Here is a 19950-nt window from a genome sequence, read left to right on the forward strand (position 1 = left end):
CCTGGAATCTCCCTTAACCTGTTTGCTTCAGAATTTTTATTGACTTTTCAGTACATAGGTATAATTGATTAAATCACTGGCCATTGTGATTGAGCTCAATCTCCAGCCCCTTCTCTTTCCCAGAAGTGGCAGTAGGATGAGTGAATTGGGGGCTGGTAGTTCTAACCCTCTCATCATGTGGTTGGTTCCTCTGGTGACTAGGGCCTATGCTGAAGCTATCTAAGGGCTTGCAAAGAGACACCTCTAGCATAAACTTAGGTATGATCAAAAGGGGCTCGTTAGAAATAACAGACACTCCTATCAGGAAATCCCAAGATTCTGAGGACCTGTGTGCAAGAAACTGGGTCTTTGTAGACCAAATATATATTTTTCATTATACCACAATGCTCCATAATTAATACTTTCTTATTCTACCTAGTCTTCCTGGGAGATCTCCCAGAGAAATCCACATGTAAACCCAAACTCTCACAGTAGACTTTGGATTTTGATTTTCTTTCCTCTTGAGTTTTTCCACTTGTGTAGAAATTACCTCAGGTACACCATGTGAATTCTGAATTCATTATTTCTACTCTGCCCCAACTGTTTTTTCCTCCTATGTTCTCTTTCTCCATTTGTGTTGATATCAGCCTAAGCCAGAAACACATGATTCTGAATTCTGTCTTCCCTCTTATCCATTCAGTAACCAATTCTTACCTATTTTGCTTCCTTTGTAATTCTTAAATTTAACCTGTTTCCCCATCCCTCACCATTACTAGGTATATCCACTCAAACCTATTTTCCACACACTGGCTAGATTGTTTTCCTAGAATATGAATCTGACCATATCATTTCTCTGCTTAACAGCTTCTACTGGATCTTCATTAGCCAGAAGAATATCTAGGTTTCTAAGCTGGATGTGCAGAGTCCTCAACAGTTTTGGTTTTGATTCTACCATGTCTTTGAGATTCAACTTACATAACACTTCATTCAGAAAGCCCATTTTAGGCTGGACGCGGTGGCCCACGCCTGTAATCCCAGCACTTTGGGAGGCTGAGGCGGGTGGATCAGTTGAGGTCAGGAGTTTGAGACCAGCCTGGCCAACGTGGCGAAACCCCGTCTCTACTAAAAATACAAAAATTAGCCAGGCATGGTGGTGGGCACCTGTAATCCCAGCTACTCAGGAGGCTGAGGCAGGAGAATCACTTGAACCCGGGAGGGGGAAGTTGCAGTGAGCCGAGATCGCGCCACTGCACTCCAGCCTGGGCAGCAGAGCCAGACTCCATCTCAAAAAAAAAAAAAAATTTAATAACATCCTGACACCCCATATTTTACTTCCATTGAGTTAGGTACTGTGCTGCTGGGCTCCTGGTAATCTGTTAGCTTCTCAATGATTACTTCCAATGTTTTGTTATATTTAAGAAATGCTACAAGATGATAATACTTCAGCTGGATTGCATTTCATGGCCTCTGTAAAAAAGAAAGCTATAGGAAGTCAAGATGCAAGTACAAATACAGACCCAGGTAAATGCTGTTTTACTTTTTAAAAAAATTCATATATTTTGATACAATTAAGTTATCTAGACTTTTCCTTTAAGACAGTGATTTAAAGGGAATTTTTAATTATGTGATATTATTTACTCTGCCTAGATTTTTCTTTCCAATCTTGGTATATACTGTAGAAATCAAATTTATAACTTAAGTAAAACATAATAGACACTTTTCTTCAAAATTGCCATAGACTACATCCTAAGTCAATAAATATAATGCTTTGAATTTGGATTCTCTATGTTATTGATTACCTTCACTGGAATTGCATGCCCAAGGTTGGGAGGCCTGGGATTGTGGCTAGTGAAGGTGAGCTAGGAAGGACTGGACTGGGTTCGGTGAGGGAGGGGTATTTAACTGTGTCCAGGAGCAGAGGAAATAAGTGTTGGAGGACCTATTATTTGGAATGTTTCCTGACAAATTTCCTCTTTAATATTATTTATCATTATGAATAGCATCTTGAATAGTGCTCTACCCATTGTTATCATAGAAATTCTTTTTTATGATTTTTAGTAAACAGTTTCTTTTACCCATGTTCAGAACCGTGTGCATGCTTTTTAGCCTAACTTTATCTTATGTTTTAAAAATGTAATCATTGTAGAATATTTGGGTGATTTAGCAATCTATGAGGAAGATGAAAATTAACCATAATCACACCACTTAGCAATAACGGTTTGATATTGTTTTTTCTTTCGGTCTTTTGTGCATTTTACATTGTTAAATACAGTATATAGCACAGGTGTCCTCCCTTACTATCTAAACTCTCATTGTCCAGATATTATGGCTGTCTTCTCTAGCTTTTCCATGAGAGTTTAGTTTAATCGTCCTGGGTCCCAGTGTTGTTTTTTTCCAAGTACCTTGGGATGCTCTTAAATTAGAGTGTATCTTTAACATATTATTTATTTTGTTATTTGCATCATAGTACGTTTGCTACAATGTTGACGGCAATTCATCTCTAATGTGTTCAGTATTATTGCATATTGAATGCTAACTAATGAATTAAATGAATATTAATCAAAAAGTTATATTTAAAATGCTTTATATGTAGTTATCCTTGATGGGTTGTTATTTAAGAGTTGTTTAATGATGTTTGGGAAAATTAGATGGGCTAAGACACCTTTTTATTTCCATTTGAAATACTGTCATAAAGTCTCCTGGAATCAGAAAATTCACTATCCAGCACATTTGCAGGAGTGGATTAGATTTGCATTACAAGGGATACCCGTATTTTCTATCCTGTTCATTTCACTTTGATTTATATGTATGGCAAACATGTCCCTATGTCATCAAAAAAGTACTTCATAAGCATATTCCTTCTTCCAGCTATACATTAGACAGTTTCCAGTTTTTTCTCCTACAAATTATGCTTCAATGAGTATCTTCCTGCGTAAGAGACTTTTTTGGTTATTACTGTGATTTAGCTAAACTTTTTAACTTTGCCAATCTGATAGGTCAAAAAAAGTAATTATAGGCTGGGCGCGGTGGCTCACGCCTGTAATCCCAGCACTTTGGGAGGCTGAGGTGGGCGGATCACTAGGTCAAGAGATGGAGACCATCCTGGCTAACACGGTGAAACCCCATCTCTACTAAAAATACAAAAAATTAGCCAGGTGTGGTGGCGGGAGCCTGTAGTCCCAGCTACTTGGGAGGCTGAGGCAGGAGAATGGCATGAACCTGGGAGGCAGAGCTTGCAGTGAGCCGAGATTGCGCCACTGCACTCCAGCCTGGGCGACAGAGCAAGACTCTGTCTCAAAAAAAAAAAAAAAAAAGTCATTATTTTAATTTGTATTTCTTTCTGAATGAAGTTGAGCACATGTAAAATGGTTTTGATATAAATGATGACTCTGCATTTGAGAAACATTTTTTTTTTTTTTTTTTGAGATGGAGTCTTGCTCTGTTTCCCAGGCTGGAGGCTGGAGTGCAGTGGTGCAATCTTGGCTCAAGATTGCCTCCGCCTGCCAAGTTCAAGCAATTCTCCTACCTCAGCCTCCCAAATAGCCAAGGTCTCCTGACAGGTGACCTCCACCACGCCTGGCTAATTTTTGTATTTTTAGTACAGACAGGGTTTCACCATGTTGGCCAGGCTGGTCTCAAACTCCTGACCTCAAGTGATTTGCCCTCCTCGGCCTCCCAAAGTGCTGGGATTACAGGCTTGAACCACCACATCGGAACTGAGAAACATTCTTAAATGTTCATTATCTAAGCATGTCTTTGAGAAAGCCTTGGAGGTACATTGCTTTTGTTGCTAAGTAGTTTATCGAAGTTGGCAGCTGTTTCCTGAGTCTGCTATTCATCTAGGTGAAGGCCCAAGATATAAATAATAATAAAATTTGAAATTACATTAATTATTTAAAATTACATTGTTAAGTTGTCACTCTTTGTTTCTACCTATCACCTTTTATGCATAATATCTAATTATCTGTATTCATATATTTTAATTTTTTTCTTGTGTTTGTGAAATTTTTTTGTTTTCTCTTTTTGTCTTAAATTTTTAATGTACTACAAGATAAGGAAGCTACTTCTCAAGAAGTTGTTTCTGAATGTGGTACCAAGCAGCAAATAATTTCTTGCATATCATGTGTGATTTCTTTTTTTTCCTAAGAACAGTATGACTTATTAAAGATGTATCTGCATTATGCCAAAGCTAGTCACCATCCCCCTTAAAAAAGCTGTTAAACCAATCAATTACGAGAGAGGGAATGATTTCAGTATTTTTATTTTCCTTTTTTTTCTAGTTTTAAGTGGTTTAAATTTAAGCTTTGGTAACAAGTACTCAATATGAGTTACATTTGAAAATAGTGCTTTATTGAAAATACAGTGCTAGAAGATAAGGCTAGAGGCCTAGAACAAAAGGCACAGAGTTAAACTGTTTGCTGATCTGCTGTGACAGGCCTGTTTATTTTACTGTTAAATAAGAAGCAGTTAACGGTTGTGAGATTTAGATGTTAAAACACCTTAAGTGGTAAAATTTAATTATAGGCTCTGTGAATATACTATACACCACTGAATGATACCCTTTTAAAGAATGTGAATTAGCTGGGCGTGGTGGCTCATGCCTGTAATCCCAGCACTTTGGGAGGCTGAGGTGGGCGGATCACGAGGTCAGGAGATCGAGACCATCCTGGCTAACATGGTGAAATCCTGTCTCTACTAAAAATACAAAAAAATTAGCCAGGTGTGGTGGTGGGCGCCTGTAGTCTCAGCTACTCGGGAGGCTGAGGCAGGAGAATGAACCCAGGAGGTGGAGGTTGCAATGAGCTTAGATCATGTTACTGCACTGCAGCCTGGGTGACAGAGCGAGACTCTGTCTCAAAAAAAAAAAAATGTGAATTATGTTTCAATAAAGCTGTCAATAAAAATAAGCAAATAACAAGAAAGTGTTCAAGTTAAAAAAAATTAGTTATAGGTTAATCTTCTAAAATCTGGTTTTGTTGAAACTTCCCTAAAGTAGACAAACATGACTTACTATATCTGATATGGAAATAGGAAATTTTAGCATTTTCTTGATGTAATTTAGTTACTTTATTGTTCTTGTAAATCATTCATATGAGAGAAACAATAGTCAGCTTACATTCAATTATGAATTACTTTAAATTGCCCTTAGAATAGAATGTGCTTTAATTATTTATACCCATGTCACTTCTACTTAGATTTCAAGAAGTACAATTTATGTTGTTTGCTGCTAACTTGTTCATACAAAGCTGATGATTTGGAGCAGTTTACAGCCTTTTTTTAAATGTTCCTGATTATTTCTTTTTTAATTTTCAGAACATGAGCCTTTGACTGCTCCTCAGCTCTTGGTCCCAGATGTCTATCTAAATCTGAAGCTTTCCAGTGAAATGTCAGAGAAACCTTTGTCACCCTCAATACCTCATACAGTAACACACTTGGTTTGTGTTTTATTCAGAAGTTTTAATAATACCTTTGCGCTAAAATGTATTATGGTCATCTAGACATTATTCAATTGTGTAGATGAAATGAGGTTAAAAATCTCATCTATGTAGCTTTGTAGTAAAGGTTAAAAAATTAATTTAAGCATTATGCCAAAAATATTATAAACTAAGACCAATAATACATACTTCCTGCTCCTTTTCCTAAGTTAGGCACATTCAGGCCCTTCTTTCCTTGTTTTTAATAAGAATGAAGAATTAAGCCTTTTTTTTTTTTTTTTTTTTTTTTTTTGGTGGAGTGACCACATAGAGTAAAAAGAATGTAACCCTCTTTGGTTTTATGTGTTTTGGCTCAGGTTGGACATACTTATATAAATGTGATTGACATTGAAGCTAATGATCTTCTACAGGAATTACCTGTGAGAGAAGAGCCTTCAAATGATAATGTTATCAAACAGCAAAGCGATCATCTAGCAGTTCCATCGTCTGCAGAGTTACATTATATGGCAGCTTCAGTTACTAATGCTGTTCCCCCACATAATTTTAAGAGTCAAGGTAATTTTTTCCTACTTTTAAAACAAATATAATTTGAAAAGTTCTTTAATATAGCATTGTTATCCCTACTCACATCTCTTACCTCTCCTCCTACAAACCCACTGTATTTTTGGATGTTTACATGCACAGAAATGTTCTGTTAATCTTCGGATTACCTTATTTAGAAGTTTAGAATCAGTCTTTGAAGGCTTTTCATATTCTTGATAGAATCAGCCAATTCCTCTATGGATTTATTTTCTAAACCTGCAGAAGTAACTCCAGCTTGTCTGGATGGAAAAAGCTTGAGAGCAGGCATTACAGAAGTGAAGGAGCCTAGTGTCACCTCACCTACACCATCAGACATACACCAGAACAAAGGTAAACAGCCAAGAGGTATAGCATGACCCTCTCCTGAATTACTGTTGTATTGGAAACAAGCACCAAAATTTGGTAATTGCAAAAGAAACCAGAAAAAGGGTTGTCCCTTGCTAAGGAGCATGGGGGCAAGTAGGTAAATGAAATAGAGACATGATTCCAAAGCTGGGAACCATGGATATTTTGTAAGAAGTCACAGATCTGTTTATGCATATGTCTTTTCTCAATTAATAGGGCTAAAAATAAATATTCTTTGTGAGTTCATGAGTGTTTTGATGTTAGAAAGCAATTCTCATATTGTAAAAGGTGGGAAATTCTCAAATAGCACACCAAAAATAAACAGGCATGGTAGCCAACAGTACTTTTTTTCCCAACTTTTATTTCAAATTCGGGACACATGTACAAGTTTGTTACATAGGTATATTGCATGATGCTAAGGTTTGGGGTATGATTGGACGCATCACCCAGGTAATGAGCATAGTACCCAATAGGTAGTTTTTCATCCCTTACCTTCCTCCCTCCTTCTCTGTCTTGTAGTCCTCAGTGTCTGTTGTTTCCATCTTTATGGCCAGGTGTATGCAATTCAATAGTACTTATAAATATTCAGTTTTATAGTCAAGTTGCATTATGGTAACTTTTTACAAGATTTAGAAGACTATATATATTTAAAAATTTTAATAAAATACATATATATGTGTGTGTTGTTTTTTAGAGACAGAGTCTTGCTGAGCTGTTCAGGCTGGGGTACAGTGGTGTGATCATAGTTCACTGTAGCCTTGAACTCCTGGGCTCAAGGGATCCTCCTGCCTTAGCCTCCTAAGTAGCTAGGATTACAAGCACACACCACCATGCCTAGCTAATTTTTAAAATTTTTTATAGAGACAGGGTCTCACTATGTTGCCCAGGTTGGTCTTAAACTCCTGGTCTGAAGTGATCATTCCACCTCAGCCTCCCAAAGTACTGGGATTATAGGCATGAGCCACCACACCCAGCCTAGAAGAATATCCCTCCACAACCTGAAGCTACTACATCCTGTGACTGGTTAGATTAATCCAATACGCAATCAGACTTCCTGCAACAGAAACCTAAGTCTCCCCTAGGTTCCACAGTGGTTGTGAGGTATGGACCTAGTCAGCCCTGTGGTTGCAAGATGCTTGGGCACAGAGTCTAGCTCTGCCTGATTATTGTATAATGACAGCGGGCACTCAGGAGACATGAGGAGCAAGGAAGGGATGGGTTAGGATGTGTTAGGGCATGTGTATTAACAGCTGCATATACAAACAAGTGCCAGCATTTCAGATTTTAAAGCCTTCATCTTCTCTCTTCTGTCATGGGGCTGCTAAGATGCATGAGTGGTGGATGGAGGATGTATGAAGCTAGCAATCTTTCAGACGGGGGAAGTATGTGGGAAAGTGAAAGGAGCCTGGCTTTTAGATTCACATAGAACAGACCTGGATTTGAATCCCAGCTCTGTCATTTAATAGCTTAGATACGTTTTACTTTTCTCTCTGTGACCCCTGAGTATGTTAGGCCAGCATTTCAAATGACCATAAGCTACAGATTAATTTCATTTATCAGACAGAGAGAATAGATTTTGCAGTAAGTTAATGGAACTTGCTTAGTTTGAGAAAATTAAAGTTTGGCTGGGTGTGGTGGCTCACGCCTATAATCCCAACACTTTGGGAGGCTAAGGCGGGTGGATTTCTTGAGCTCAGGAGTTTGACACCGGCCTTGGCAACATAGTGAGACCCTGTCTCTATAAGAAATAATTAGCCAGGTGTTGTGGCACACACCTGTAGTCCCAGCTACTCAAGAGGCTGAGGCGGGAGGATTGCTTGAGTCCAGGAGGCAGAGGTTGCAGTAAACCAAGATCTCACCACTGCACTCCAGCCTGGGTGCTAGAGCAAGACCATGTCTCAAAGAAAAGAAAAGAAAATTAAAGTTCATTATGTTTGGAGTCAAATGGAGTAGTATTTTGTTTGTTCGTTTAAAGAAATAGCAAGAGATGAAGCTGCAGAGGTAGAGAGAGGGAAGATTATGTGTGCCATTGTCTGTCATATGGAGGCATTTGGACTTTTAAGGTGAAGGTATTGGAGACACACTGAAGAGTTTTGGACAGAAAAGGAACATGATTTCTGTTTTTAAAAGATCTCTCTGGGCCTGGTGTGGAAGATGGACTAGATAGGCTAGAGATAAATTACAGATAGGGATATCATTTGGGGTCTATTTATTGTGAAAGCTTCAGCCAAGTAGTGGTATTAAGAATGTAGGTGTTTAGCAGGTAGAATCATCAATACTTGTTGTCACTTTGGATCTGAAGGAAAGAGAGGAGGCTCGAGTGACTTTCTGGTCTCTGGCTTGTGAAACTGAACGGTGGTGCTATTTGCTGAGCTGCAGAACAAGGAAGAGGGAGCAATTTGGAGGGGCAGAAGCAGTAAATTAATTTTTATATGCTTATGCGACAACCTAACTGGGATGTTCAGGATATAAGGAGCTGGAGCTAAGAAAGAGTGCCATATGGATTTGGGATCTTTCACCAATGACATAACTCAGAGAAAGTGGGAAGAGTGAGTAGAGAAGTGAGTTGAGGCTGGCAGCCCAGGAAGTACTTATGGGTAAAAGGAATGGATGGCAGAAGAAGAAGTATGAGCAATACAGTGAGGAGGAGACCCCAACATCAGAAAAAGAGTGCATTTAAAAAAGGTGTCGCAGACCAGGCGCAGTGGCTCATGCCTGTAATCTAGCACTTTGGGAGACTGAGGTGGGAGGATTGCTTGAGCCCAGGAGTTCAGACCAGCCTGGGTGACAAAGCAAGGCTCTATCTCTTAAAAAAAAAAAAAAAAAAAAAAAAAGAACTATTGCAAATTTGGGAGAAGAATCAACTGAGTTTAAGAATAAGAAGAGTCATTGGCTTTGATTTTGGTTTTAGGAGATTTAATGTTTGCCTGAGATCTCATATAAAGTCAGTAATAGCCAATATTGGGGACAGCTTTTAACGTGTGATGTTTTTGGTTTTCAAGTAGAATTTGAAAAAGTCATAAAAATATTAAAGTTGCTTTTTGATGAAGTATATGTTTGTAGCAAGGGATAAAAGTAATATTCAGACTTCCTTGTGTGTGGAACTTTGTTGTAGTAATTTATGTATTCTTATCCCAGAAATCAAGAAGCTGAAAAGAAATTTTTAGGTATATTTAATTAAAACTGATTTGGAAAGTTGTGTTGTGTTGGTTTAAAATGAAGTCATCAAAAAATGAGATCATCAATAATACCTCTTCTTCAATTATAATCAATTCTGCTTTTATTCTTATTAATATTTAGATCTGCCAAAACCAGAGTTCCGATTCAAAGGACAGAGCACAAAGTCAGACTCTGCAGAAGATTATCTATTGTGGAAACGGCTGCAAGGTGTCTCTGCAGCTTGCCCTGCACCAAGCTCTGCAGCTCACCAACTAGAGCATCTCAGTGCTAAGCTTCAGAAAATTGACGAGCAGTTGCTAGCAATACAGAACATTGCTGAAAACATAGAACAGGATTTCCCCAAGCCTGAAATGCTAGATCTACATTGTGATAAGGTAGACTACCTTTATTTTTAGTTTTTTGTTTGCTACTGAATTATTAGATTTGTAGTGTGATATAACTTTGGATACCTGATTTTTCAAAATAATGAGAACTTTGTTTTCTTTAAGCTAGGGTTTGTCAACCTCAGCACTATTGACATTTGAGCCAGGTAATTCTTTGTTGTGGGGGACTGTCCCATGCGTTGTAGGATATTTGGCAGCATCCCTGGTCTTTACTTACCCACTGGTTTCCAGTGGCACTGCTCCCTAGTTGTAACAGTCAAAAATGTCTCTAGATAATGCCAAATGTTCCTGGGAGCCAAAATCACCCTCAGTTGAGAACAATTACCTTAAGCTTTTAAGAAGTAAACCCATGTATAATGCTATTATCATAAAATGAGTTGGAAAATATTACCCTCTCTTCTATATTTTGGAAAATTTTTTATAGGATTGGTACTATTTCTTCCTTAAATGTTTGGTAGAATTCAGTGAAGCCATCTTCCCTGAAGATGCTTAAAGTTTTGTTTGTTGGGACATTTTAAAGTATAAATTTAGTTTCTTCTGTAGATATAGGGCTATTCAGCTGATCTTCTGCTCTAAATAAAGCTTTGTCTAGGGTCCTCCCACACAAAAAGGAAGTAAACCCATGCTTCCTACCAAGAAAAGAAATACATGAATTACGAAACTAGAATGTGATTTTAAAGGAACCCCACTTGTAATTATCATTTTTCTCTGAAAGATTTTATAATTTTACAAATATTATTGTCCTTCTATTTGGAGTTTTTGTCAGTTTCTTTTAAATATTTTATATAAGAGAGTTAGTAATCAGTTCCTTAGAAATTTTTCATATCTTTTTTTCTTTTTTTCTTGAGTCATAGTCTTGCTCTGTTATCCAGGCTGGAGTGCAGTGATGTGATCATGGCTCACTGCAGCCTCAACCTCCCAGGTTCAAGCAATCCTCCCATCTCAGCCTCCTGAGTACCTGGGACTATAGGTGTGCACCACCACTCTCAGCTAAGTTTTTAAAATTTTTTTGTGGAGACGAGTTCTCCCTATTTTGCTTGAACTAGCCTTGAATTCTTGGCCTCAAGCAGCCTTGCCTTGGCCTCCAAAAGTGTTGGGATTATAGATGTGAGCCACCACACCAGCCTAGTTTTCTATAAAAGGTAGACATAAAAAATAAATTAATGTTTATATATATAATGGTAGTTAAATAAAATAGGAAGTCTCAAAAATTATTTTACACATTTTGTCCTTTTTTTTAAAGGAAGAACAATTTATATCAAAAGGATTAAAGAACAAATATTATGTTACACATAATAGGTTAAATGAGACCATGGTTGGGTACTCGAGGCCAGGAGTTTGAGATCAGCCCAGGCAACATAGCGAGACCTCATCTCCATAAAAATAATAATAAGTCGGGTATGGTGGTGTGCACCTGTAGTCCTAGCTACTTGGGAGGCTGAGGTGGAAGGATCACTTGCGCTCACGAGTTCAAGGCTGCAGTAAGCTATTATTGTGCCACTGCACTGTAGCCTGGGTGTCAGAGCAAGACCCTGCCTCTTAAAAAAAAACAAAGTTAAATGTCTTAAAGTCTAATATTGGGAAATGCAAAATAGTCTGCAGGATAAGAATTCCATTATTGACTTACCTTACAAATTATTCCAGGTTGCTAGCATGTTGACATTTAAAAAATGTATTTATTAGGTTTATAGTACACGTTTAATCCAAACATTTAACACATTTAAAAATAAAGATTAAGCATATGTGAAACTATACTGAAAGGTTATGAGGCAGGACTACTGCTAAAAATATTAATACTAAGTAATGATACTATGATGCTTATTTGGTGGTTTTCCTCTTTTTTTTTTTTTGGTAGATTTGGGGTTTCACCATGTTGCCCAGGCCAGTCTCCAACTCCTGGGCCCAAGTGATCCTCCCACCTCAGCCTCCCAAAGTACTGGGATTACAGGTGTGAGCCACTGCACCTGGCCTGCTTTCTGTTTTTTTAAACCCAGATTTAGATCTGTCACATCCAAATAAATGTTCAGCATCAAAGCAGTTGTTGGAACTCCTTACTTCAAAGAATCTCTTTTGAAATTGCCTTTTGAGCTAGTTTAGTAGTCATTATCTACAGCCAGATATTTGATTTATACCCGAATCTAGTCTTGATCCTGGCTTGCTCACTCTCACAGGAGTTCATGAATAATTAATTCCTTCAACAAACATTTATTGAGCAACTACTGCCTATTAGGCCCTGTGCTAAATTCTAGGAATAGAAAGATAAATAAGGCATAGTACCTACTCTCAAGGAGTGTAAAATCTAATAAAAGAAGATAGATGTATATACCAATAAATACATACATACTGGGTCTAATGAAGCACATAGATATGCCTGGCGTGTTGTGACTGGACGGGGTAAGTGAAGCTGTGGCATCAGAGAAGGCTTTGTGGAGGTGACTCGAGCTGGTAATGAATTGGTATTCATCAGTTAATTAAAGAAAGGCTGACAAAATATTGTGAGCAAAGGAGAAAGGTACCAAATGGCATAGAGTGTTTGGGGAGCTGTATGAGCATTACTTAGAGGTAGAAGTTAGTGGGATTGGACTTTAAGACATCTGGCAGTAGAGGTAGGAGAGGGGAGACAAGGAGGAACAGAAAGCATTTAGTGTGTCAAGCGATTGGGATTTTCTCCTATAAGCAGGCAGTAGGAAACCACTGAAGAATTTTAAACAGTGAAGGGATATTATCAGATATGCAGACAGTAGTGTGGAAGGTAGATTGGAAAGGATAAGCCTGGGAACAAGGAGACCACATGGATCACAGTGGTTCCAAATCTAATGGCTGCCCATTAGAATCATATAGGAAACTTGTTAAGAATGCAAATTCCTGGGCCCCATTTCCCTGAAATTCTGATTTTAAGTAGGTCTGGTTAGAGCCCTGGAATCTGTGTTATTAACAAGCTTCACAAATGATTCTTATGCTGCTAGCTCTATACCAGGTCCACTGATAAGTGTTTGAGATCCACTAAATATCCATGGCAGGAAATAACAATATGCCTGAATTTGAGCAGTAAGAATGGAGGGAAGGCATTAACAGGACTTAGAGATTGATAAGTTGTGGGAAGGTGAAGAAGACAACAGAGATTCACAGTGGTGTCCAGATTCCAGCCTGGGTGAATGGTGGAGCCATTTTCCAAACTAAGGAAGAGGAAGAGTTGTGTGTGTGTGTGTGCGCGCGCGTGTGTTGGGGGAGGGAGGCACAATGATTTCTATCAGGGACATGATAAATTTGAGGTGCTGTGAGATAAGTAGGCAGTTCCTCAAAAGCAGCTGAGGAGCTACAACTGGGCTGAAGGTACAGATTTTGGAGTAATCAGTTAGGGGGAAGTTCAAATCATGATAGCATAGGTGCTCCTCAGGGAGAGCACATGGAGGAGAAAAGAAGAGGGTAAAGAATCTTGTGGAAACACTGCCTTGTAAGGATGAGTATTCAACAAGACTTGAGAACAGTCTGAAGTCATAAGAGACTCAGGAGAAAGCCAGCCAAAGCAGGAGTTGGAGGAGGGAGTTTCCACATGTCTGAGTCCATTAAGCATTTGGACTCCTGTGCATGTCAAGATCACTCAGATGCTTTTTCAGAGTATACATTCTATCCCTGCTGAATCTGTTGGGGAGGTGGAGGTGACTTGGCATTTTGAAAAGGCTCTCAAAAATTCTGATAGGGCTCCTCTCTCAAGCCTTTTAAGACTCGAAGGTAGGGACAATGTCTTTTGCTACACATGGTGGGCATTTAATAAATATTTGTTCAATGGTTGTCTTTGCTATCTTAGTTTTGATTCTGGCACTAATAAAATCACATTTATATACTAAAGATTCACCAGTAGAACAGTTATTTATAATTGTGGTACAAGGTTGGGAGACAATTTCAAAGGAAGAGTTCCAAAAGCATTTGCTCAAAGCCCTTAAGTACAGTAGTCCCCTCTTATTTGCAGTTTTGTTTTCCGAGGTTTCTGTTACCTTCTGTACAGTATAAGAAGATATTTTGGGAGACAGAAAAAAAAACACATTCATATAACTTTGATTACAGTATATTGTTGTAATCATTCCATTTTATTCTTAGCTATTATTAATCTCTTACTGTGCCTAATTGATAAATTAAGCTTTATCATAGGTATGTACGCATAGAAAAAAACATAGTATACAATCGGCCCTCTATATCCATGGGTTCTGCATCTGACAGTTCAACCAAATGTGGATTGAAAATATTTAATAGAAACAAAAAAGGATGGTTGCATCTGTACTGAACATGTGCAGATTTGTTCTTGTCATTCCTGAACAATACGTCATAACAACTATTAATAGTTAACATTTACATTGTATTAGATATTATAAGTAATCTAGAGATTAAAGTATATGGGAAGAATGTCTATAGGTTGTATGCAAATACTGCACCATTTTATATAAGGGACTTGAGTCTGTGGATTTTGATGTCAGGAGCCAATCCCTCATAGATACTGAGGGACAACTATATATAAGGTTCGGTACTACCCCCACCGTTTCAGGCATCCACTGGGAGTCTTGGAACATATCTCCCAGGGAAAAGGAGGATATTTAGTCTTCTAAAATGACCACTTTGAAGGAAATAATGTTAATTTTGTATACACACACACACACACCACAATTTGCTTATTTATTTAATTTAGTTTTGAGATGGAGTCTCACTGTGTCATCCAGGCTGGAGTGCAGTGGCTCAATCTTGGCTCACTGCAATCTCTGCCTCCCAGGTTGAAGCAATTCTCCTGCCTTAGCCTCCTGAGTAGCTGGGATTACAGGCACCTGCCACCATGCCCACCTAATTTTTGTATTTTTAGTAGAGACGGGATTTTGCCATGTTGGACAGGCTGGTCTCGAACTCCTGACCTCAAGTGATCTGCTTGCTTCACCCTCCCAAAGTGCTGGGATTACAGGTGTGAGCCACTGGGCCCAGCAGGTTTGGTATATTTTTAAAAAATGCTCTCACATTATTATAATGTACACATAAATACAAACATCTTCACTTGCCTAACTTAAGAAAACAGCTTATAGTCCTGGAAGAGGCCCAGGGATACTCTGGGCAGACACTGAGTGGTAAATAGTCTTGAAGACCTGGGTTGACTGTGTTATGCCACTAAAAAAGTCATTGAATCTCTCTGGGCTTTGTTCTCTCATCTTTAATACGAATTTGTCTAGATAGTAATTAAGGTTCTTCATTCTAAAATTTTATGATACAATTTTCCTGAGCCTTTTAAAAGTTTATAACTCAGTTAAGCTACAAATAAGTAAAAATTTCCTCTGCTTTATTGATCCCTACCATTTAGCTTATATTGGATTTAATCCCATTTTTTTCACTTTTGCATTAATGCAAGTGTTTAAAACTTACATAAAACTGTTTGTTATTTTGAAATTATCAAAGTATTACTGTTGTTTTGTTGTGTGTGTTTTTTCTACAGATTGGACCAGTGGATCACATTGAATTCTCTTCTGGCCCTGAATTCAAAAAAACATTAGCTTCAAAAACCATTAGCATTTCTGAAGAAGGTTTGTAGGGGCTGATAGGGGCTGGCTGAAGTCTTGCTTTAGTTGATCTGAAAGAATGTGCGTTGTTTTGTGGAGTGCCAGAAGTAGGAGTAGTTTTCATTATGTGAGCTGAAGTCATAAGCTTCCCAGTTTTTAGATTAGGATTATTTTTTTTGTAATGTGATTAGCTTCCACCTCACGGCCCTTTTTTTTTTTTTTTTTTTTTTTTTGAGAAGGCAGTAACCTCCTCTGGATTTTATACCAGGATGGGGCAAGTGTGGCCTGGAGCTCAGTTTTTGTGGATTCCAAGCCATTGGCCTCATAGTGCTGAGGATTGCACAGAGCTTTGTGCTGAGGTTGCTGTTTGTCTGTGATCATCAGCTGAGCTGGAATTTGAGGTTCTGGTAAAATGGCCAGGCAGTGGTGAGGTTTTTTCATTTTTTATTGAAAGAATGAAATTAGAATAGTTGTTTTTACCTTCTGCTGTGTCTGTGGTTCATACCTGTGTTCTCTTTCTCATTCAGTCTTGTCAGTTTAGGCTTTTCAAAAACCAGTGTTTGTTAATTCTCTTTGTTTCTCAGTTTCCTTTTTCATTAATCTTTATTATTTCTTCTATTTTGGGGGCATTAACTTGTTGGCTTTTTTCTAACTTTATTTTTTCTTATTTTCTAATATGTGTAATTGAGGCTGAATATGTTCCTGCATGGACCTAGACAAGAATGTTGATACTCATCATCATCTGGTGGTGTTCAGGTCTACATAGTTTGTAGTTCGCATTATGATTTCTTTAGCTTGTAAAAGGAGTTTTTAGCTTCTAAATATTAAGCATTCTAATATTGGGCTATGTTTTTGTGGTTGATTTCCATTTTCATTGCATTTTGATTAGCTGATGTGTATGATGATATCAATCCTTAGATATTTGTTAAAATTTCCCTTGTGGCTGAGGATAGTCGGTTTTTACATTATGTTCCACATTTATTTGAAGAGGCCAAACATTTTCTGTTGGTTGTATGTAGTGTATGTGTATATATCTCCCTTTGGTCAAGCTTCTAAATTGTGTTGTCCAGATTTTTTGTATTTTTTCTGATTAGTCAGCTTGATCCGTTCATTTCTTAGAAGGTTGCATTAAAAATTACCCATAATGATTGTGGAATTATTTCTCCTTGTAAATCTGTTACATTCATCTTAAGGCTATAAGGTGAATGTAGTTCAGGATTGTTATATTTCTTGTTGGATTTTGTCTCTTTTATCATTAAGTAATAACCCTCTTTATCCCTAATAATCCTTTTTGACTTATAGTCAATTTTGTTTAATACGAACATTACTACCCCTGTGTTCTGGTATATCTTTTTGATATGCTTTATTTTTTAAAATTTTATGTAAAATTTCTACACTATTTTAATAGAAGGCAGAATCATACAATTAACTTTCATATACTCAACAACAAACTTTAATCATTATCGACTCATGGCCAATCCCTTTTTTACCTATACACCCACCCACACCCACCCACTCTTCCCACCTTTTTCTTGATTATTTTGAAACGAAACCCAGACAGCACATTATTTTATGTATAAATATTTTGTATGTATCTCTAAAAGATCAGGTCCATTTTTAAAACATAAGCACAATAATATTGACACTCCTTTAAAAAATTCTTAATATACTTATATATCTAATCAGAGTTCAAATGTTGCCAATTGTCTCGTTTCAAAAAATAGTCTTTTAGGCCGGGCGTGGTGGCTCACACCTGTAATCCCAGCACTTTGGGAGGCTGAGGCAGGTGGATCACAAGATCAGGAGTTCGAAACCAGCCTGGCCAATATGGTGAAACCCTGTCTCTACTAAAAATACAAAAATTAGCCTGGTGTGGTGGCGGGTGCCTGTAGTCCCAGCTACTCAGGAGGCTGAGGCAGGAGAATTGCTTGAACCCAGGAGGCAGAGCTTGCAGTGAGTCGAGATCATGCCACTGCACTCCAGCCTGGGCAACAGAGCGAGACTCCGTCTCAAAAAAAAAAAAAAAGCTTTTTAATTATTACAGTTGGAACCCAGCTAAGATCTATAAGTGGCCATTGGTTGATGGCTTATAAGTCTCTTAACTTCTGGGTTCCTTCTCTCCTTTTTCTTCCTTGAAGTTTTCTTTGTTGAAGAAACAAGATATTTGTTCTGAAGTGTTTTTCAGAGTCTGAGTTTTGCTAATTGAGTCTCTGTGATGTCATTTAATGTGTTGTTTTCTCCTCTGTATTTCTTGTAAATTAGATATCCCTTTACTTTCAGGCTGTTTGATTATGTTGTATTTGTGTCCAGCATGTACCTAGATTTCATTCCTTTAAATAATTAGACAGTCTTTTTTAACCAGCAAGCATAATCAGTGTTCATTTATTGTATTTACTGATATATTTGTGCTTATTTCTAATATCTTATTTCATGGTGGTTTTTTTGCCATTTATTTCCTTTACTTTTGTCCCTCTTTTTTGCCTTTTATTGGATGGAGTTTTCTATATTCTCTCTTTCCTGCTGTATTGGTTCAGAAATTATACATTTGATTTTTAGTTTTTAGTGGTTATTCTTGAATTTTTAACATTCATAGGTGAGTTAAAATTTAAGGTGAATTTGGACATGGTGGTGCATACCTGTAGTCCCAGCTATTTGGGAGGCTGAGGTGGGAGGATCACTTGAGCCCAAGAATTAAAGGTTGTAGTATGCTATCATCACACCTGTGAATAGCCACTGCACTCCAGCCTGAGCAACATAGTGAGACACCGTCTCTTAAAATTTTTTTCATTTTAAATTAAGGTGAATATATCTACCTCCCAAACAATAGAAGGACTTTAGACCTTTTTAGCACTGATTTGTTCCCTCCATCTTCTCTGATACTGTTTTTTTGTTTGTTTGTTTTTGAGATGGAGTCTCACACTGTGGCCCAGTCTGGAGAGTGCAGTGGTGTGATCTCAGCTCACTGCAACCACTGCCTCCCAGATTCAAGCAATTCTCCTGCCTCAGCCTCCCAAGTAACTGGGACTACAGGTGCACACCACCACACCCAGCTAATTTTTTGTATTTTTAGTAGAGATGGGGTTTCACCATGTTGGCCAGGATGGTCTCAATCTCTTGACCTCGTGATCTGCCTGCCTCGGCCTCCCAAAGTGCTGGGATTACAGGCGTGAGCCACCACGCCCGGCCTCTGATAACTGTTTTCAAATATTTTAGATCTACTCTGTTTTTAACACTCCCATTTAGTTCCCCTTGCCTTTTATTTTTTAAGTCAGCACTTAGTTAAGATTTCTCAACGTTTGTCATTTTCTTTGCCAACAATTACTTCATTTTAAAATTTCTAATTTTTTTTTTTTTTTTTTTTTTTGAGACAGAGTCTCACTCTGTTGCCCAGGCTGGAGTGCAGTGGTGCTATCTTGGCTCACTGCAAACTCCGCCTCCTGGGTTCATGCCATTCTCCTGCCTCAGCCTCCTGAGTAGCTGGGACTACAGGTGCCCGCCACCGCGCCTGGCTAATTTTTTGTATTTTTAGTAGAGACTTGGTTTCACTGTGTTAGCCAGGATGGTCTTGATCTCCTGACCTCGTGATCCGCCTGCCTCGGCCTCCCAAAGTGCTAGGATTACAGGCGTGAGCCACCGTGCCTGGCCTAAAATTTCTAATTTAAATAATGTAAATATGTAGGCAACAAATGTATAAAACCAAAACAAGTTTCATGATACCTTTTATTGCCTGAGATGCTCTCTGATATTTTCTCTTCTCTGCTATTGTTGCCCACAGTTGCTTCTTGCATCCACTTCTTTTTTTTTTTTTTTTTTTTTTTAGACAAAGTCTCACTCTGTTGGAGTGCAGTGGCGCGATCTCGGCTCACTGCAGCCTCCTCCTCCAGGGTTCAAGCAATTCTCTGCCTCAGCTTCCTGAGTAGCTGGGACTACAGGCACCTGCCACCATGCTGGGCTAATTTTTTGTATTTTTAGTAGAGACGGGGTTCCACCGTGTTAGCCAGGATGGTCTCAATCTCCTGATCTCATGATCCGCCCACCTTGGCCTCCCAAAGTGCTGGGATTACAAGCGTGAGCCACCGTGCCTGACCGTATTTCTTTTATTTACCTTATATTGGAGTAGGAATGATTCTTTAGTTTTAAGATTTAACTTTGGGGACTTTTCACCCATAATATTTTGAAGTACTGCTTCCTCCCCATTTTTTCTTTTCTCTCTAAAACACCTAATAGAGGCATGTTGGACCTCCTCACTCTGTTCCTTATATCTTTTTTTTTTTTTTTCGAGACAGAGTTTTGCTCTTGTTGTCCAGGCTGGAGTGCAATGGCACAATCTCGGCTCACCACATCCCCCGCCTCGCAGGTTCAAGTGATTCTCCTGTCTCAGCCTTCCAAGTAGCTGTGATTACAGGCATGTGCCACCACCACTGGCAAATTTTTTGTATTTTTAGTAGAGACAGGGTTTCTCCATTTTGGTCAGGCTGTTCTCGAACTCCTGACCTCAGGTGATCAGCCCACCTT

The 19950-nt window shown here is 38.4% G+C and overlaps 1 protein-coding gene across 16 annotated transcripts in view; it reads left to right on the forward strand.

The window, feature by feature from the left end:
* CPLANE1 (ciliogenesis and planar polarity effector complex subunit 1) overlaps window positions 1-19950 on the forward strand; it is a 142857-nt gene that overhangs the window by 85517 nt on the left and 37390 nt on the right. For 10 of the 16 annotated variants that reach the window (XM_057302306.2, XM_063604496.1, XM_008955964.5 and 7 more), the window contains 6 exons: window positions 1399-1500; window positions 5293-5414; window positions 5771-5969; window positions 6219-6326; window positions 9642-9895; window positions 15372-15459. In XM_057302306.2, the coding sequence (XP_057158289.1) occupies window positions 1399-1500; window positions 5293-5414; window positions 5771-5969; window positions 6219-6326; window positions 9642-9895; window positions 15372-15459 (873 nt within the window). The remainder of the gene's footprint in view (window positions 1-1398; window positions 1501-5292; window positions 5415-5770; window positions 5970-6218; window positions 6327-9641; window positions 9896-15371; window positions 15460-19950) is intronic. The other 6 variants (XM_008955980.5, XM_063604499.1, XM_024928850.4 and 3 more) reach the window with 3 other exon arrangements.

The sequence above is a fragment of the Pan paniscus genome, chromosome 4, assembly GCF_029289425.2.
Source record: "Pan paniscus chromosome 4, NHGRI_mPanPan1-v2.0_pri, whole genome shotgun sequence".
NCBI classification, from domain to species: Eukaryota; Metazoa; Chordata; class Mammalia; order Primates; family Hominidae; genus Pan; species Pan paniscus.